Raw genomic sequence first — 16,194 nt, forward strand, 5'->3', positions numbered from 1 at the left:
CGAGCGGAGATGGATTGAAGAGCCCCTTTTCTTCCTGTACACCATTCGCGCCTAAATCAACCTGGAAATCTGGGGATCTATAGACATCTAGACTCGCATCCCTCGCTATATATACCTAGGGACTATAACCGTATCACAAGCGAACAACCCGGCGGTGAAGCAAACCCCTGGGCCGACGAGCGAACCAGAGTGCGCGATCACGACATTTCTCCATTCTATCAGATCATCCACGGGGCGATCTCCTGCTGAGGCTTGCTCTTCCTCAATCAACTTCCCCTCCTCTCTACTACTCTCCCACGGACGTGCCAACCCCCCCCTTTTTTTGGCTTTTCTGCCTCGTTCTGATTCGTGGTCGACGTGGCTCGTTATGCGATTCCACCGTGTACCCGTGTACTTTGTGTAAAAGGTCATCGCGGCCAAACGTCCACAATATCCAATCCTCTTAGTCACTTATTTGCTTGTTTCCGAGATCATCCCCCCTCCTCTGATCTGGGGTTACCGTGGTGAAAAAACAACTGGTTTTGGTCTTCTGCACACTTCCCACTTCTGTTACCACCACATCTTACATCTGGTTTGCAACGAGGAACCCCTCTCGGAGGAGCCCTAGACGCAAGAGGCCAGCCAACCTTGGACCGCCCCCGGCTCTCATTTTCTCTTTCCCTACTTCTTCCTTCCTTCAACCAAATGTCGGAGGAACACGCCTCGCGACCACCTGAGGCCTTCGACAAGCTCGAAAACTTCAACTTCTTGCTGTCTCGCACCGATCCGGCGGCTGCAGCCAGGAACCGACAGTATTCCTTCGACGCTGATACCGGGCTGGTCCCGTTTACCAACGTGAACATGGAATACGATCAAACCGAGGGCATGGGCGGGCTTTCCGTCAGCTCCTACGACAGTATAGATAGTGATCGTTCTCTCGATCTCCGGGGATATCCCTATCACGGTACGTGAAGCTTTGACTTGTTGTCAGATGTTGCATCTCTTGCGCCATCGAGGCTTATGGTTCGTGTTTGATTGCTGGGGCTTGACCTCGCAGTAATCCTGGACCTGAATGCATTTGCCTGAAATCCCGTATCCTCCCAATGCGTATGCGTTGTTATGCCACTTGTTCAGTTTTCATCCCCTACACCTCCCCCAATCACCATCAAATTCCCCGGACTGGCAAGCTCTCCTATTTTGGGGTTCAGAGCTTTTGCTACACAAAGGCCCTCGGCAAGACTTGGCCGGACATGATCTATCTCATTGTGGGATGAGATCACCACCTGTGATAAAATAGCGAGCACGCAATCCCGCGCGCAGATGACATCGCGAGCCTACCCTGCTGTCCTTTGAACATCTTCCCCTCACTATGTGAACGCTTCCTCCCCCCAAATTTATTTGCAAGAATGATCGTGTGTATATCACGCGCGCCTCTCATGGGGTTGCGAACGTCGTTCTATCCTCCTGTCTTTCCTCCCTAATGGATTCATCAACTTCCCTTCGAATCGATCGCTTACTCCATCCCCCAGGCCATCCGGGAGACAAGTCGATCAACTATTCGATTCCCGACCACATCATGCCGTATTCGGCTCAGTCCATCTACCAGCCTGTGCCATTTGCGCCCGACGAGCTCGGCCACGCTCCGGGGGCTCTGACTCCCTCTGATGTCTCGTCATCCATCTCTCCACCAAACGGCCAGATGGGCAACATCAAGTACTCCACCTCCATTCCCGGAGACCGCATTGCCGCGGCCTTGGGTCAGGAGGAGGGTGTGCGAGTTGCTGCCGAAGAGGACCGGCGCCGGCGGAATACGGCCGCCAGTGCTCGCTTCCGCATGAAGAAGAAGCAGCGCGAGCAGGTCCTCGAGCGCACCGTTCGTGAGACTACCGAGAAGAACGCTTCTCTCGAAGCTCGCGTTGCCCAGCTCGAGATGGAGAACCGCTGGTTGAAGAACCTTCTCACTGAAAAGCACGAGGCTACTTCCACCCGTATGCCTCCGCCTAAAGATGGGTCGGCTCTCGAATCAAAGGCTGGCGGTAGTCGCTCAGGCCAACAGCATATTCAGCCCAAAAAGAAGGGCGTCGGCACTGATGAGTAGGAGCTGAAATCCAAGTTTTGCTTTTTTTTTTGGGATGTTTTGGCCTGCGTTCGTGTATCATCTCCCTTCTGCGGTCCCCCAGTCCGTTTCTCGGTGTTTGATTCATTTCCTGCTCTTTGGAGTTGTTGATCTTCTTTATCTCGTTTTCCCTATATCATACAATAGGAAGAACTGAGACTGAGGGAACACTCCATGACGATGTCACGACCTTTCTCTCTAATTCTCGTTCTCCACTTCGGGGCTCCCTCGACCGTGGTTTCTGCGATTCTAAGGGATGGTCCGCATTGCTGTCGGACCCCGACGATATTTTTCCTGCCTTGGTTTATGGATTTGGTTACCTATTTCCATCTCCCTTCCCCTGGGCTCTATATCCCCCCCTCCCCTGCCCAGGCCCTCGATATCTCTCTATATCCTATCTGCTTTCATGCTGTTTCTTTCAGGTATAATCTGAATGTGGTTACTGTTCCCGTTACCTAGTGCAGGGTCGGGAACGACATTCGATGTGGTGTGGTGGTGTGGTGTTGTCGCAAATGCACGTGAGGTTTTTCCTGTTCGGATGGGTCTCCTTTTGTTTTGCTATGGGATTCATTAAGTTCTCCGGTTTGGATTTACTTGCATTATACATAACAGACCTTGTTTGCTCGGACTGCAACCGAGTCCATTGGTGTTTTTCACTTCCAAACTTATCTTGAACCTCGTAGCTCCTGCTACTTCCGTCTCTAGTTGCTGCATCACTGCATCACTATGCATAACTTTGGTAGCCTGCATTGTACTACTGACTCGTATACTGACTCGTATACTGACTCGGATACTGACTCAGATAATCATATTAAAACTTCATTAACTCTTAGTGGATTACCGTGCCCAACTATCCTATCCTATCTCCACCTCCGACGACGCACAAGATAAAACCTCAAATCAAAAACAAAAGCCCTGCACAAGATGGTATTACATTAAGGAAAACAAGACAAGACCATACAAAACAAGCCAAAAGGAAGCTCGTGTCTGTGTTCCTCGGCCGTGTTCGCAACTCCGCAGCTTCGGATGGTCGACGATGGTAAATCGAGATGGTCCCTTCGACCCATCTCAACCATACAAAGGAACTGGGGCGCCACGAGCACGTCCCATGGGTATTGTATCACGACATTCGAGCATGTGAATTGGGTGAAAGAGCGTATGGGGTTTAAAAGGACAGCCACTGCGTGATTGGCGCCATGGAGCCGAGAAAGTACCGATGCCGACATTGTGAGAGTATGTCTACATGTACCGATCGCGCCATTTAGGCAGCTGTGACGCGGACAAAGAGCGTGGGGAAGAGCTGCTTCGAGGGGATTTGGGGAACGTGACCCCCTCGAACAGCTTCAAAGGCGCAAGAAAACAACGAAGCCGTCAGATTCGTGATTGGAGGTGAGCTGGCTTATGCGCCCATGGGCTCCCGTTCCTCTTCACGGCCGCGCGCCTCGCCTTCCATAGTGCTGCCGTCTTCGACGTCCTCGTAGTTGGGGTGCTGGTCGGCGGGCAGCCACGAGTCCCGGTCGCCTTCCAGGGCCTGGTCCTGACCGGACAGGTCGACGCCGTCGCGGTTCTTGATGGCGTTGGCGCGGCGCTGAGACAGGGTGCGAGTGCGCGTGGACAGTCCGGACTTGACGACAGCCTTGGAGGAAACCCAGTTGGTGAGTGCGTCCTCGCAGTCCTGAATGATGGCCTTGCTGGCGTCGTAGCCGTCGTATGCGTGGCGGGTCTCACCGGGGGTCACGGGGGTGTCGTCGATCAAGTCGATCAGGTGCTTGCCGTAGCCGGCGATGATGGCAACCTTCTCGCAGTGCTCGCGCAGAGCGTCGAACTGGTATTGGAAAGCGGCCTTGACCTTTTCGCGCGTGATGTTCGACAGCTGCGCCTCGGCGACCAGGGACTCGGCCTCGGCGCGCACCAGCTCCTGCTCGAGGACGACGATGCGCGGCGATTGAGGGTCCTTGTACTTGAGCTTGGCGATCTCGTCGGTGATTTTCTGCTTGCCTGTTGGGGAGAGTCAGTCAATGGCTATGAATTGTGATCACGTCGGGGTCTTACGGTCTCGGCTGGGTTGCACGGAGGCCTCAATGTTTCGGATGCTCTTGATGGTGACGCGGTACTGGTCGTAGCGGTCGACGAATTGATCCTCCAGCTCACCGATCTCGTAAATAAGGACGCCGAGCTTGTCCGTGACATCCGACACGTCCTCGTCGCAGGCCTCGCCCCACAGGGACAGTTGTTGCTACAAGAACACACCGTTAGCTTTGCGGCTCAGTTCAATGGGTTCAATGGGGACGGTCGGATATGTGACATACAGCGACATCCATGCGTTCCCGAGCGACGAGCTCCATGCTGCGCATTACGTTCTTCTCCATCTTGACGAGCTGCGACAGCTTTCGCGCGAGGTCGGGGCCGAAGGCACCGGCGGTATTTTTACGAAACGCATGTCCTGAGCAACCCGTTAGCGATTGTTCTATCGTAGATCTTGGTTGAGTTCGCGATCCCGTAGTTTTCCCTGGACGGAGGCGGATCCCCGATCGGGCAGCACCAGGTTCCTCGGGTGTGTACGAGATGCACACACGGGCCAGCGACCAACTCAGACCAGACCGGAACTCTCAAAGCTCAACACTCACCGATGCCACCCTTTCCTAGCCATCGGTTGGACTTGGTCGTAGACAATGGCGGCGGGGGGTTCTCGATCTGCGCGGCGGTCGGGGCGCGCGACTGGCGCATAGAATAGGTGCGATGCATGGCGGCAGGTGTAGATTAACGAAGAGAAAGGGGAAGGGAGGCAGAAGGTAGATAATCGAGTCGGAAAAAGGTACCTTGCAGGAGTCAGGAAAAGGAGCCAGGGAAAAAGTAGTGCCTTGCGCAGTAGTGACGTGAGCTAAAAAGAGGGGGAGCTCGTTGGGAGGAGCACTTGCTCTTTTTCTTAACGGGATGCGACGGAACTCTGCAACCGGAGAAGTCAGGGCACTCTTTGGTTTAAAGTTTTCTCCAGTCTTTTAATAAAATGCGAGCTGAAGACTTTCGAGGTGACGTCGACAATTCGGCCGGGACACTTGACCCGTTTCGGTGGTAACGAAGGAAGCTGCGATATCAGACACCCCGGCAACCAGCTACGAACTCCCGGAAAGTCTCATTAATGAGCCCGGGCACCTGCGGATCTACTGCGCCTCGTCTCGACCCGCACTAGCGTCCCCTTTTCCCTGCTCAATGGAGTACGAAGAAGGTCGATCCAATAGTACCGATTTCACGATCGCCGACGTCATCGGTTTCGACTCGGTTGATGTCATTGGCGTCCGCCACTTTTTTGACCGAGTGTGCACCATGTCATGATTCCGCAGAGTTACATTGCAAGTTCTGAGAAGACCAGGAGTCTGGGACAGAATGGTCCCTGAAGGAGTCATTGACGATCGTCAGTGGGGACGGTATGCCAGGACACTGCTTATCTCGTGGATCGGTGGGGGTTTGACTGTTTGGTACGCTAGGAGGTTCGGGACTGGTTGATCATAGATTAATATCATCGACTATCATCCTATCTAGATACATTAACATACTACCCAGAATCAGCCTCTTGGGTTCGGTTCAGTTCGTCTTGCGTTTCTTGCTCGTGCCAGCCTTAGCGCTCGCTTTCTTGGATACCCCTCGTTTACCCCTCGACCCCGAACCTTCTCCATCGGCCCTGGGTGACGTATCTTCCCCTTGAGCTTGTTGCTGCAGTCGGTTGAACGCCTTCTCCATGCGGCTGGGCCCGCTGCCGCGGACTCGGGGCGCAAAGGCCCCGGCGCCTTGCGGTCCCTGCATGTACTGCGTAATGTTCGACTGTGTGCCTTCCTGCTCGCGCCGGTTCATATCTCGGATGACCGGTACCAAGATCTCGTCGGTCCGTTCCTGACTCCAGCCGATCGTCGCCATGAGGAAATGTCTCAGACCGTTCAGGTCTGGGATGCCCCATTGGAACTGCGACGGGTCGGAGTCGACCTCGGGCTCGAGGTAGGCCTCGTCTACTCGAGTGTCGGGGAATGAAGTACTCAGGAAGATCTTCGAGGCCTTTTTCCGAAACTTCTTCCAAAAGGCCTGGTGGACGTCGTCCGGCTTGACCACACCCATTTGGACTTCTCCCCACCAGTCACGAAACTCTTCCAGACTTGAGAACTCGGTGATGATCTCCAGCGCTGTGACCGGACCGATTCCGGGGATGCCTTCCGTGTAATCACTGCCTAGGAGATGCGCAAAGCTAATGAGCTTGCGCCGGTGGAGGGCATACTCCTTCTCAAAGTCGGACGTAAGGTAACATTCTACGAACTTGCTCTGATTGAACATGTTCTTGTAGACTCGAGTGCCTCCAAAGAGGAAGATATCACTATCATCCGTGACGATACCGTCCACGAGGCCCAATGAAACGAGCTCGGCGCACTGCGCTTCGGCTTCCATGGGTGCAGTAATGTATGGCAACCCGAAGAGTGTGAGCAGCTGCTGGCACTCGTTGATCATGATCTGAGTCACCTCATCTGCATCACGCCGGTCTTTTCGCTGCTGGTTTCGGAGCTGTTTCAGCTCTTGTTCGTAGTCAAAGGCATCCTGAATGGGTACTGCCGAGTTGAGGGTCTGCGCAAATCGGGCGTGTTCTTCTCCTTCGGCGGCAAGCTGTTGCAAAAGATCTTCGTCTTCCGGATCGCTGAACTCGCCGTCGTCTTCGACATATAGTTCAGGTTGGATAGGTTCATCTTGCGGCTTGGGATGCTGATCGGAGACCACTGTGATTTCTGGAGCTTGGGCTGGCGGTTGGGCTAGGACATCTTCAAAATCTGGTTCAGGAGAGAGTTCAGCGGGAGAAGGTTGTTCCTGGACGCTGGACTCTTCCGTCTGGTCCGGAGTAGGCTTGTGTTGATCAGCTACTATCGAAGTTTCAGGATCCGGAGCTGGTGCCTGGCCCACAACGTCTTCAAACTCGGGTTCCGGGGAAGGCTCAGTATGGGGAGGCGGTAGTCGAACATTGAGCTCTTCTTCCTTGTTGGATGTAGATGTAAATTCAGTACGGAGTTCCTCGGTGGGAGCTTTCTTTCCAACCGGCTTCTCCAAAGGCTCAGCCTCGACAAATTCATGCTTCATCTGTTGCACATCTGGAATGTTTTTATCATGAGCCTTGGTCTCCCTTTCCCTTTCCTCTGGCTCTTCTAGATCAACGATCTCTTTTGTGTCTGGCATGCCATCGACATCAATGATCTCTGGTGATCGGCGATTCGTAAAAACCACATGATCATGATCTGTGGCATCATCCCGATCGTCGAAGGGTTTATCCACGATGAATTCCTCATTCACTCGCTCGCCAACAAACCATGGAGGAAGCGGATCGGTTTTCTTCTTTTTTGTAGGCTCCTTAATGAAACCTCCAGCATTCTCATCAATCTCAGGAGCAGGCTCGGCGGCTTTAGTGGTCTTGTTGAGTTTGATGGATTCGAAGGGAAGAGGACCACTGAATGGATTCTGAGTGCGCGGCTTCTTTGAGACCTTTGTCTGTGCAATCGCAGCTGAAAAGTCCATTCCATCGTCATCGCTCTCGGAGGACAGATCTGCCACAGGCTCAGGAGGCATTGCCATGTCTGCCGGTCGATTGATGTTGATGTCGGGCATATCTTCGTCATGCCCTTCATTCGGGTGCATTGAGAGAGCAATCGCTTTTTCAAGATCGTCATCTCCATCATCGTTGAAGAAGTCTTCGGTGTGATTTTCATCTTGGACGAAAAGTGCGTCATCATCAGTATTTGCGATAGAGCCTCGTTTGCCTTGGCGAGACTCAAAGAGTGCTCTTTGCATGTCTGCATCTTCCTGCGCTTGATGGAGGGACTGATCGAAAACGCCTTCTTTCAGAAATGGGAGTTTCGGCAGCCTGTTGAGTCCCTCGATCGGAACATCCTCAAATTCTTCTTCATCTGACGCGTCCTCTGACCCCGACAAGACCTCGGGCATACCGTATTGATCCACATCAATAGGTTTGTCCTCTTGCCCTGCTTCCTTGTTTCCAACAACACCCAACACCCAGCCGCCCTCATGTTCTCTATCTTTGACCAGGACATATTCCCTGCCACGCTCGCCAGCGATTCGTTGACCGGAGTTGAAAAAAGCCTCTTCGCCATTCATGCCGTTGATGTTCATTAGTCGTTGCGTCAGGTCATTTCGCTCTTTCACACGCTCGATTTGAAATCTCGAAAAGTCCATACGATTTGGAAACATGGTATCCAGCTGTTCCTTGGAATAACCCATTCTCAGGCGACTCCTGAGCCTCGCGGCATTTAAGATATTATATCGATCTGTCGCAGGCAGACTCAGGAAGAAAGGACTGTCAAAGTCTATCTTGGAAAAATCGTAGAGGTTAATATCTTGTCCCTGGTGGAACTGCCGCGCATATTCTTCCAGTTCGTCTTGAGACATGATACGTGGGTCATTCGGAGCGCCCATCTCTTCCAGAGAAACATCCATGGTGGGTAAGTGATAAGCGTCCTTCTTCTTGAATTTGCGGGTTTGCTGTTTCTCCTGTTCGGTCATGAGAGCCTCATCCGCATAGACAGGTGCATCGGGGACGGCCTCCTCAGGTTCCTGCGCGCGTTTCCGATTTCGACGGCGTTCTGCGGCTTCTTCTTCAGCAGTCCGTTGCATCTGCACTGCAAGTAGCTTTCCCGCCGTCTTTACAGCATCTTCTCTACGGCCCTCGCGTCTCTTCTTGCGACTTGCGATCGTCTGTCGCTTGAGAACTGGTGCGCCGCCATCGAAGACAAAGACAGGTCGAATTCCGAAATACAGCAGCTTGCATATCCGGCGGAAGAATCCCACAACGTGGGAGTTGCGCAGTGCATTGCCCTCTTTATCGCGTACGGCTTTTAGGAACTGATAGATCCAGATGGACGCGTCGACAGCTAGCCGTTTCTTGTTGAGGGTTTCGAGTTTGATAGGCCGAGCACAGGGCTGAACCACTGTCCAGAGCCCGGTGACACCCATGGCGACACTGAGTGAGATGCCACTCGAGTGAGTTTGAACATCGAATCATGCCTTGGCAGAGAGAAGGCTGATGACATGGGCTCCACGTTGATCACGCGAAGTCACCTGATCAATATCGCCACTTTAGGACTAGTGCTGTTATTAGTAAGCGTTCTGGCAGAAGCAGGCGCAATTTTGATATTCCTCAGATGAGAGTCAAGATAGACGCTGCAATTGATTGGGTTGGTTAAAGCGGTGATGCTTCTCAATGCGTGGGGGAGCCTGTGGAAATGTCACCATCTCTTGAGGTCTGTGTCCATGCGAAATACCCTGTTCATCCAATGCCCCGCTGACTCAAAACTTCAGTTTGTGGATGCTTGTCTTCCCATAACAGCATTAAAGACGCTTGACTGGAACACGAGAAACTTTATCTTGCAAGGCCAAGGTCCGTTCTTCCGAGTGATTGACGACCGAACTGGCCATGTGGCTGCTCAAGTTCAAATCTTCAGACGGAACAATGTCCATGGATTCATCATCCTCCCTCAACAAGATCATGACGATGGGAAAGATATTTTGCAAATTATAGCCTGGGGCGGAAAGTCCCTACGTGCTATTGATCTCGTCTTGGGGTCCAACAATGTAGTAACATTGTCCGTGTCCAGTGCCGAATTCCTCGCTCCAGACTGGATCATGAACGGGTGTGCTGCTGTCCTTGAGCAGCCAGATACAACATATCTGGTCACAGCGAACAACGCATTGTTGAGCTTGAAGCTTTCACCCTCCGCGTCATCAAAATATCACTTCTCAATCAGCATCTATCAACTGACAACGAGCGTCAAGTGTATCTTGTACGCCGCAGACCTCATTGCACTCTCCCACTCTCACATCCTGATCACTGCAGGTACGGTATTCGGTGAAATCATTGTTTGGTCTTGCTTCATCGATGGAAATGAGCCATCTAAAGCCAGCTGCGTTGGCTCAATTCATCATTACTTCACTGGTCATGACGGTTCAATATTCGGCGTGCGCATCTCACCCAATATTTCATCCTTGAACGGTGGAAAATCTGGTCGGCTATTGGCGAGCTGCAGTGATGATCGAACCGTGCGCATATGGGACATCTCCGACTGTGAAAACAAGTCATCCCGGGATCCTTCCGCATACTCTACGGATGGCTTCGAGCTTCGAAGCACTGGATTTGGGGCCACTCTGGACAATCCGGGTATTGATGCGGAATCGTGCGTTGCGAAGGCTTTTGGGCACGTTTCTCGCATTTGGAGCGTGAACTTCCGGCCCCTCAGAGAGAGCCAGCCCAACAAGATGGGTCTGGTGTCGCGGGCCGAGGATGCTACTTGCGTCGTTTGGGATTTGACCTGGGACCCAGACCCTTCTGGTACAACGATATATGAGCTATACGAGACCGCCTCATCTCATCTCCATTCCGGCAAGCATATTTGGTCTCTAGATCTTTGTAGCCGTGGCGAAGAGACTGCTGTTTACTCAGGAGGTGCTGATGGCGCCTTGAACAGCTTCCTTGTCAAAGAGACCGATGAGAATGATATTTCGCCATCAAACGACCTTGACGTTTCAACCAAAGGCCGTCCTTCGAAGATTGGCACAAAAGCCTTCGGCTTCGTTACTCCAGACACTTTCATTGCCTGCTCTGCGAACGCTGAGCTACAAATTGGGCATGTCGAGACAGGGGAAAAAGCGAGTATTACCTGGGAGACTCTGTGTACCGCAGAAGACCCTCGCTCGTTCCTGTTGATCGCTGGGGTTCCGCGAAAACGACTTGCATTGGTTGGTAGTGCGCAAGGCTCCATTCAACTTTACAAGCATGATACCAAATCACTGTCCCATCTTGTGGAGATGGGCGGAAGACCCATCGGACTCATTGCTCTTGAAAACACCTCGCAGCCGGAGACTCTCTCATTCCTTGCTTATTATCCAACCGAGAATACCGCGACCCTGGTGACCGTTATGGAATGGAATGTCGAATTTCCCAAGACTGAGGCTGTTACTTTCAGCTTACCAAAAGCGCCATTCGCTGTTTCTGCTGCATCACTGATATGCAACGGTCAGTATCTAATGATTGGATCTAAACTTGGTGGCCTGGCTGTGTATCGAATCTCAGGTATTGGTATGGACTCCCGGCCTCTGGTAGAGGATCGACGTGTCCATGGCCGTGCCTGCACCAACCATATCCAAGTGATTCCATCGGTGGCAGATTCGAGTGGCACCAGTCCGGAACATGTGTTGACCTGTGGAGGTGATGGATTCTTCTGTCTCCTCGACATAAAAACCAGCGAAAACGATCACAACGCTGTCTCGTTTGAAACAGTGCATAGGTCATATTCTGGTCTCGCTGGGAATATCGGAGGTGCCTACTTTGACGAGGCAAGTGGTGATCTGATGATTTACGGGTTCAGATCCCAATCCTTTGTTCTACGCAATGAGTCGAAACAAACGGACGTCATTTCCATTCCTTCGGGTGGCGCTCGCAGAGGTTGGGCCTTTCACCATGTAACTAGTGATAATGACGCTGTCTTCGTTTGGAAAGACGGCTCTCATATGTACACCCGCCTCATCCGTACCGATACCAACCGATGCCTCCGACCTGGAAGCCATGGGCGTGAAATCAAGTCTGTGGGCAGCGTCGACTCCGCTCAGGGCAGACAACCGCTCTTCGCTACCGGATCGGAAGATACTACAGTGCGCATATTTACACCGTCAAGCCCGGTCAATGCAAGTCCGTGGGGATCCTTTGAATGTATGCGTACTCTGGATACACACAGATCAGGTATTCAGCAAGTCAGCTGGTCAAAGGATGGACAGTACTTGTTCACGAGTTCTGCATATGAAGAGTTCTTCGTCTGGAAAGTGAAATCTGTTCCATCATTTGGTCTTGCAACAATACTTTTGGCCACCGGTCCGAAAGATGACCCGAACTCGGAGCGTCGAATAACCAGTTTCGACGTGGTGGAAGTCGGAGATTCTGGAGTTGGGCAGGAGTTCCTCCTGTGCTTGACCCTCTCCAACTCAACGATCAAGGTTAGTGGATTTCCATCAATTGATTTGCCTAAGAATAACTAACACAATTTAGATTCTCCACTTTTCTCCATCCGGTGCCAAATTCACCCTTTTGGGCAGGGGAACATACATGACGAACTGTTTGACTCAAGGCCATTTCTGGGTGAAGGACTCGTCAGTGAGCCTGATTACTGCCGCTACAGATGGATTCTTTACTCTTTGGGACCTAACCACCACGCTCGAGCCATTCTATACGATCGCTTCGTCTGCTTTGACTCCAAAGCCATCTCTTCGAAACTCTACCGTCTCACCCGAAGAGATCTCCTGTGAAAGCCGATATCAAATCCATTCGAACAGCATCAAAGCAATGGATCTCGTAACACTTTCCGACTCCGCCACCGTCATCGTGGCCGGAGGCGATGATAGCTCCATTTCTGCGTCTCTCTTGACGACGGGCTCAGACGGAAGCGTCCAGGTGGCTACAGTCTCGGTACCAGACGCCCATGCAGCTTCAACGACGACCGTCAAAATTCTCCACCAGAAAAGATCCCACGCCGTTAGGTCCGACACTGAACTCATCACACTCACAGTGGCTTCCTCGGGCAACGACCACCGAGTCAAGATCTGGTCCATCACGGTGGATCCTACGCAGCATGGTGCACAAGGAATCCGCGTTGAATTTCTGCTGGACCGGTACAGCGCTGTGGCTGACTTATCCTCTCTGGGGTTGATTAAGGTATCCGAAAATGAGGGAATGCTGCTAGTCTGCGGTGTTGGTATGGAAATGTTTCAGATCAAGTTGTAAAGAATTGATCTGCATAATGACGACGTGATGCACAAAAATGTACATAGGAAATGACACCTTGAACCAAGGGTGAAGAATCATGGCATAAAGGATTGAAATTAGACTTGCACTATCATTGGACATTGCCCAAATGGAGCAATGTGCTCCAATTTAAGATATCTACACGGCTGCTCGAAGCCAAGTGACTTCCTTCCGCCCGTCCTATAGCCGTGTTCAAAAGGGCTAGAGGGCGTTGCTAGAGGGAATTTAGCCCTGGAGTTTGTTCGAGACGCCAAGCAAACAGTGCGACAGCTAGCTCCCTTTAAGTATTATTCGAGGGTTTCATTTGTTCCAGGTGGGGCGATTGCCGGTCTTGGATATAGTGCTTGAAGTGGAGATGGGGCTTTCTCCAGATGCGGTGTCATCTATCTGCATCAGACATAATCTAGACGGGAATGCCATGCTCCACCCGGCCGGTGTTTTGCGTAATCTTTCTATTTTCGCAAGTGTCATCTATGGAGTCCGAACGTTATCTGGAGTAGATGTAAGTTGTGCGGGTGGAGTGGGAAGCGGTGAAGGCAGGTCCATGTATTGATCAGTATACGTGGAATGGACTATCGAGCGGTCGCAGTGATTTCCTTGATAGAGTAGGTAGTAGGCAACAGGTGATTGGAGCGGAAACCTTGTACATAGTACGTAGAGACGCAAGTGGCGATCGCGTTGGCTTTGGCGATAACGTATCGCCGGATGGCGTGTGGCTGAGGGACGCGCAAGATCTTCACCCAAAAAATAGAGACCTAGGAGCCACGAGGTGTACAGATAGAATAGGTTCGTCAAGCGAACCGACGCGAGTGCCGAATCCCCAGAAAAGCCTATTTTAAAAGATAATTATAGAAACTAGAGCCACAAGGGATAGGTGTCGGTGTGGAGGCAAGGCAGTGGGGCGGATAACGGCATCTGTGCCAAGTGGGAAACGAAGCAGCCTGGCCGAGATCAAATGCCAGATTACGCAGAGCTAGGGCTGTGAAGTGAGCAGTCAGGCAAAAATCCATCGGGGCCCACAAGGCTGGAGTGGAGGGATGACGAGGCTTGCACGGGGGTGGAAATGGTGATCGGCCTGATTGGGCCCGTTGGTATGACGATCCTGCGCTCGAACCACGGGAGGCCGACTGTATTTTAATTGAGTCCGGGAGGACGGGACGAGCTGGTGTAATGTGTTGGACGGGGGGATGTGACTTCATGTGTGCCCCCATGTTGTGTTCCCTGATCGATGGGCTGCTTGGGCTACTTGGATGTACCTCGACAGTCTCAGTCGGGTCTCGTCAGGGCAGCGAACCTTGCGCCCCAAAGAGGACTAGCGCAGCCATGAATAGAAACGTGGCGTGGGAGCGGGTCTGTTTACCCCGTGACTGGTCCCGTCCCTGCCCTGCGCCCCTTCGCAGGAGGCTGGTGTTCGACGAGGCTGTACATTTACACAGTAATTTGTTTCCGCCGATCATCCACGTTAAAAACCACCCGCTTCCCCCGTCTCCCTTTCTCCCTCACCATCATCCAATTTCCAACTTCCCCTTCCAGATCCAATCACTCATCATCATGGGGAAAGCCGGACGCGTCGCGTGTATCTTCACGCCTTATGTGCTTACGATCGCATCTCTGATCTGTATTATTATGGTCGGATTGGGCTGCACCAAGGCCAGCTCCAGCACATTGAATAACCTGTACTTCATTCGGGTATGTTTTGGCGCAACTTTCACTTTGCTTTCTTGTCTTTCACCACGAGTGCCCTGCTAACAATGGTTCGCTCTATAGCTCGACATCCAGAACATCAGCAGTGCCGGGTCCAAAACAACGACGGAAATCGAGAACATCCTCAGCGAGCATGGAATCACCAGCGTCACCGCGAACGATGTGTCGGACGTCCTGAGCAAGCTCCAGGATGACAGCACCCTGAAGGACTTCTACTCCATCGGTCTCTGGGGTCACTGCGATGGAGACATCTCGAACAACAAATACACCACCGACTCATGCTCCAAACCCAAGAGCGAGTACTACTTCGACCCGCTCCAGGTCTGGGGCCTGGACAACGACGCCGTAAAGGATGAGCTGCCCGACGACTACGCCAAGATCATGAATATCTACAAGGCCGTCTCCAAGTGGATGTTCATCGCCTACGTTCTCGCCTTCGTCACCACCATCGTGGAGATCCTGGTCGGCATCTTCGCCATCTGCAGTCGCTGGGGAAGCTGTGTCACCACCCTCTTCGCCGTCCTCGCCTTCCTGTTCATCACCGCCGCCTCCATCACCGCGACCGTCCTCTTCTCCATCGTGGACTCGACCGCCGGCGGCCTTCTTGACGCCTACGGCATTACCTTCTCCATGGGCAAGAACATGTACGCCGCCACCTGGCTCGCCGTCGTCTTCTCCCTCGCCGGTACCCTCTTCTGGCTCTTCAGCGTGTGCTGCTGCTCCGGCCGCTCGCCCTACAACCACAAGGGCCGTGAACGCCGCGGCGCGGGCATGGCCGCCGAGAAGGCTCCCTACACGTACGAGCCCCTCGGCGCCGGTGCCGTGCCCTACGGCCACCAGCACACCACCTCGTACCCGCCTCCCGCTGCGAACGAGTACCCCATGACCAACGCCAATCACAATGGTCACACCAACGCATACGAACCCTTCCGCCACGTCTGAGTGTCCTTGAAATTCCCTTTCATTGTACATCTCTTGAAGCGTTCTTAGACTGGAGATACCATGGCGTTTTTTTTTCGGTTCCATTACCGGCTCGGCTTTCTCTTTCCCTGCTTGTGCTTACGACTTTTTTTTTGACGACTCTGATGCTTGAAACCCAGCGAGAATTGTCGCCGAGGAATGCATTTACTGTATATGTGATTATCATGCCCCCGTCCTCTTTGAGGAAATGACTCTTTACTGCGAATCGCCTTGAATATAAAATATCAATATTTTTTAACCATGGAAAACCACTTTCATTCTTAAGTTGTAGAAACTTCCCAGCGGGAGCCAGGACATTATATTCTTCCGCTGAGATTCAAAAGACCCCAAATCTGTACCATTTAGTGTGGATCACCCTATCGTTGCCATTCGCGGGAATTGGTCGGGGTCGGGAGGCCTGATCTAAATCTTGTAAGCAAAACGACGAGGCTGACCGTCAGCAGTCGATCTCAATTTATGGTCCGTGTATACGTGTTTGGACTACTGCTGACAAGCTGATCTGCCATCAAGTGTCGTCAGCTTCAGCCGTCGAAGGATTGATGACAGATGGGGTATTGTAGATTTATTATCTGTAGACAACTGTGGT

The 16,194-nt window shown here is 52.3% G+C and overlaps 5 protein-coding genes across 5 annotated transcripts; 3 read left to right on the forward strand and 2 right to left on the reverse strand.

Moving 5' to 3' along the window:
• Window positions 1-684: 684 nt before the first annotated feature.
• N7498_003984 (bZIP transcription factor) lies at window positions 685-2,077 on the forward strand (the record flags this gene model as incomplete). The annotated part of the gene is made up of 2 exons (XM_058451046.1): window positions 685-943; window positions 1,509-2,077. 2 exons carry the CDS (start codon window positions 685-687, stop codon window positions 2,075-2,077), a joined length of 828 nt encoding a protein of 275 aa, XP_058310508.1.
• A 1,417-nt stretch (window positions 2,078-3,494) lies between these two features.
• On the reverse strand, window positions 3,495-4,840 carry N7498_003985 (Eisosome component PIL1/LSP1 family protein; the record flags this gene model as incomplete). The annotated part of the gene is made up of 4 exons (XM_058451047.1): window positions 3,495-4,093; window positions 4,148-4,331; window positions 4,405-4,538; window positions 4,723-4,840. 4 exons carry the CDS (start codon window positions 4,838-4,840, stop codon window positions 3,495-3,497), a joined length of 1,035 nt encoding a protein of 344 aa, XP_058310509.1.
• An 837-nt stretch (window positions 4,841-5,677) lies between these two features.
• On the reverse strand, window positions 5,678-9,088 carry N7498_003986 (ssDNA endodeoxyribonuclease RAD2; the record flags this gene model as incomplete). Its single annotated transcript, XM_058451048.1, has 1 exon — window positions 5,678-9,088. The coding sequence occupies one exon, from the start codon at window positions 9,086-9,088 to the stop codon at window positions 5,678-5,680; it is 3,411 nt and encodes a 1,136-aa protein (XP_058310510.1).
• Window positions 9,089-9,357: 269 nt separating this feature from the next.
• N7498_003987 (tRNA (34-2'-O)-methyltransferase regulator RTT10) lies at window positions 9,358-12,902 on the forward strand (the record flags this gene model as incomplete). Its single annotated transcript, XM_058451049.1, has 3 exons — window positions 9,358-9,375; window positions 9,434-12,118; window positions 12,171-12,902. The coding sequence occupies 3 exons, from the start codon at window positions 9,358-9,360 to the stop codon at window positions 12,900-12,902; spliced, it is 3,435 nt and encodes a 1,144-aa protein (XP_058310511.1).
• Window positions 12,903-14,474: 1,572 nt separating this feature from the next.
• Window positions 14,475-15,569, forward strand: N7498_003988 (SUR7/PalI family protein; the record flags this gene model as incomplete). The annotated part of the gene is made up of 2 exons (XM_058451050.1): window positions 14,475-14,612; window positions 14,691-15,569. 2 exons carry the CDS (start codon window positions 14,475-14,477, stop codon window positions 15,567-15,569), a joined length of 1,017 nt encoding a protein of 338 aa, XP_058310512.1.
• Between the last annotated feature and the right edge of the window lie 625 nt (window positions 15,570-16,194).

The sequence above is a fragment of the Penicillium cinerascens genome (assembly GCF_028974065.1).
Source record: "Penicillium cinerascens strain IBT 15544 chromosome Unknown contig_24_segment0_segment0, whole genome shotgun sequence".
NCBI lineage: Eukaryota > Fungi > Ascomycota > Eurotiomycetes > Eurotiales > Aspergillaceae > Penicillium > Penicillium cinerascens.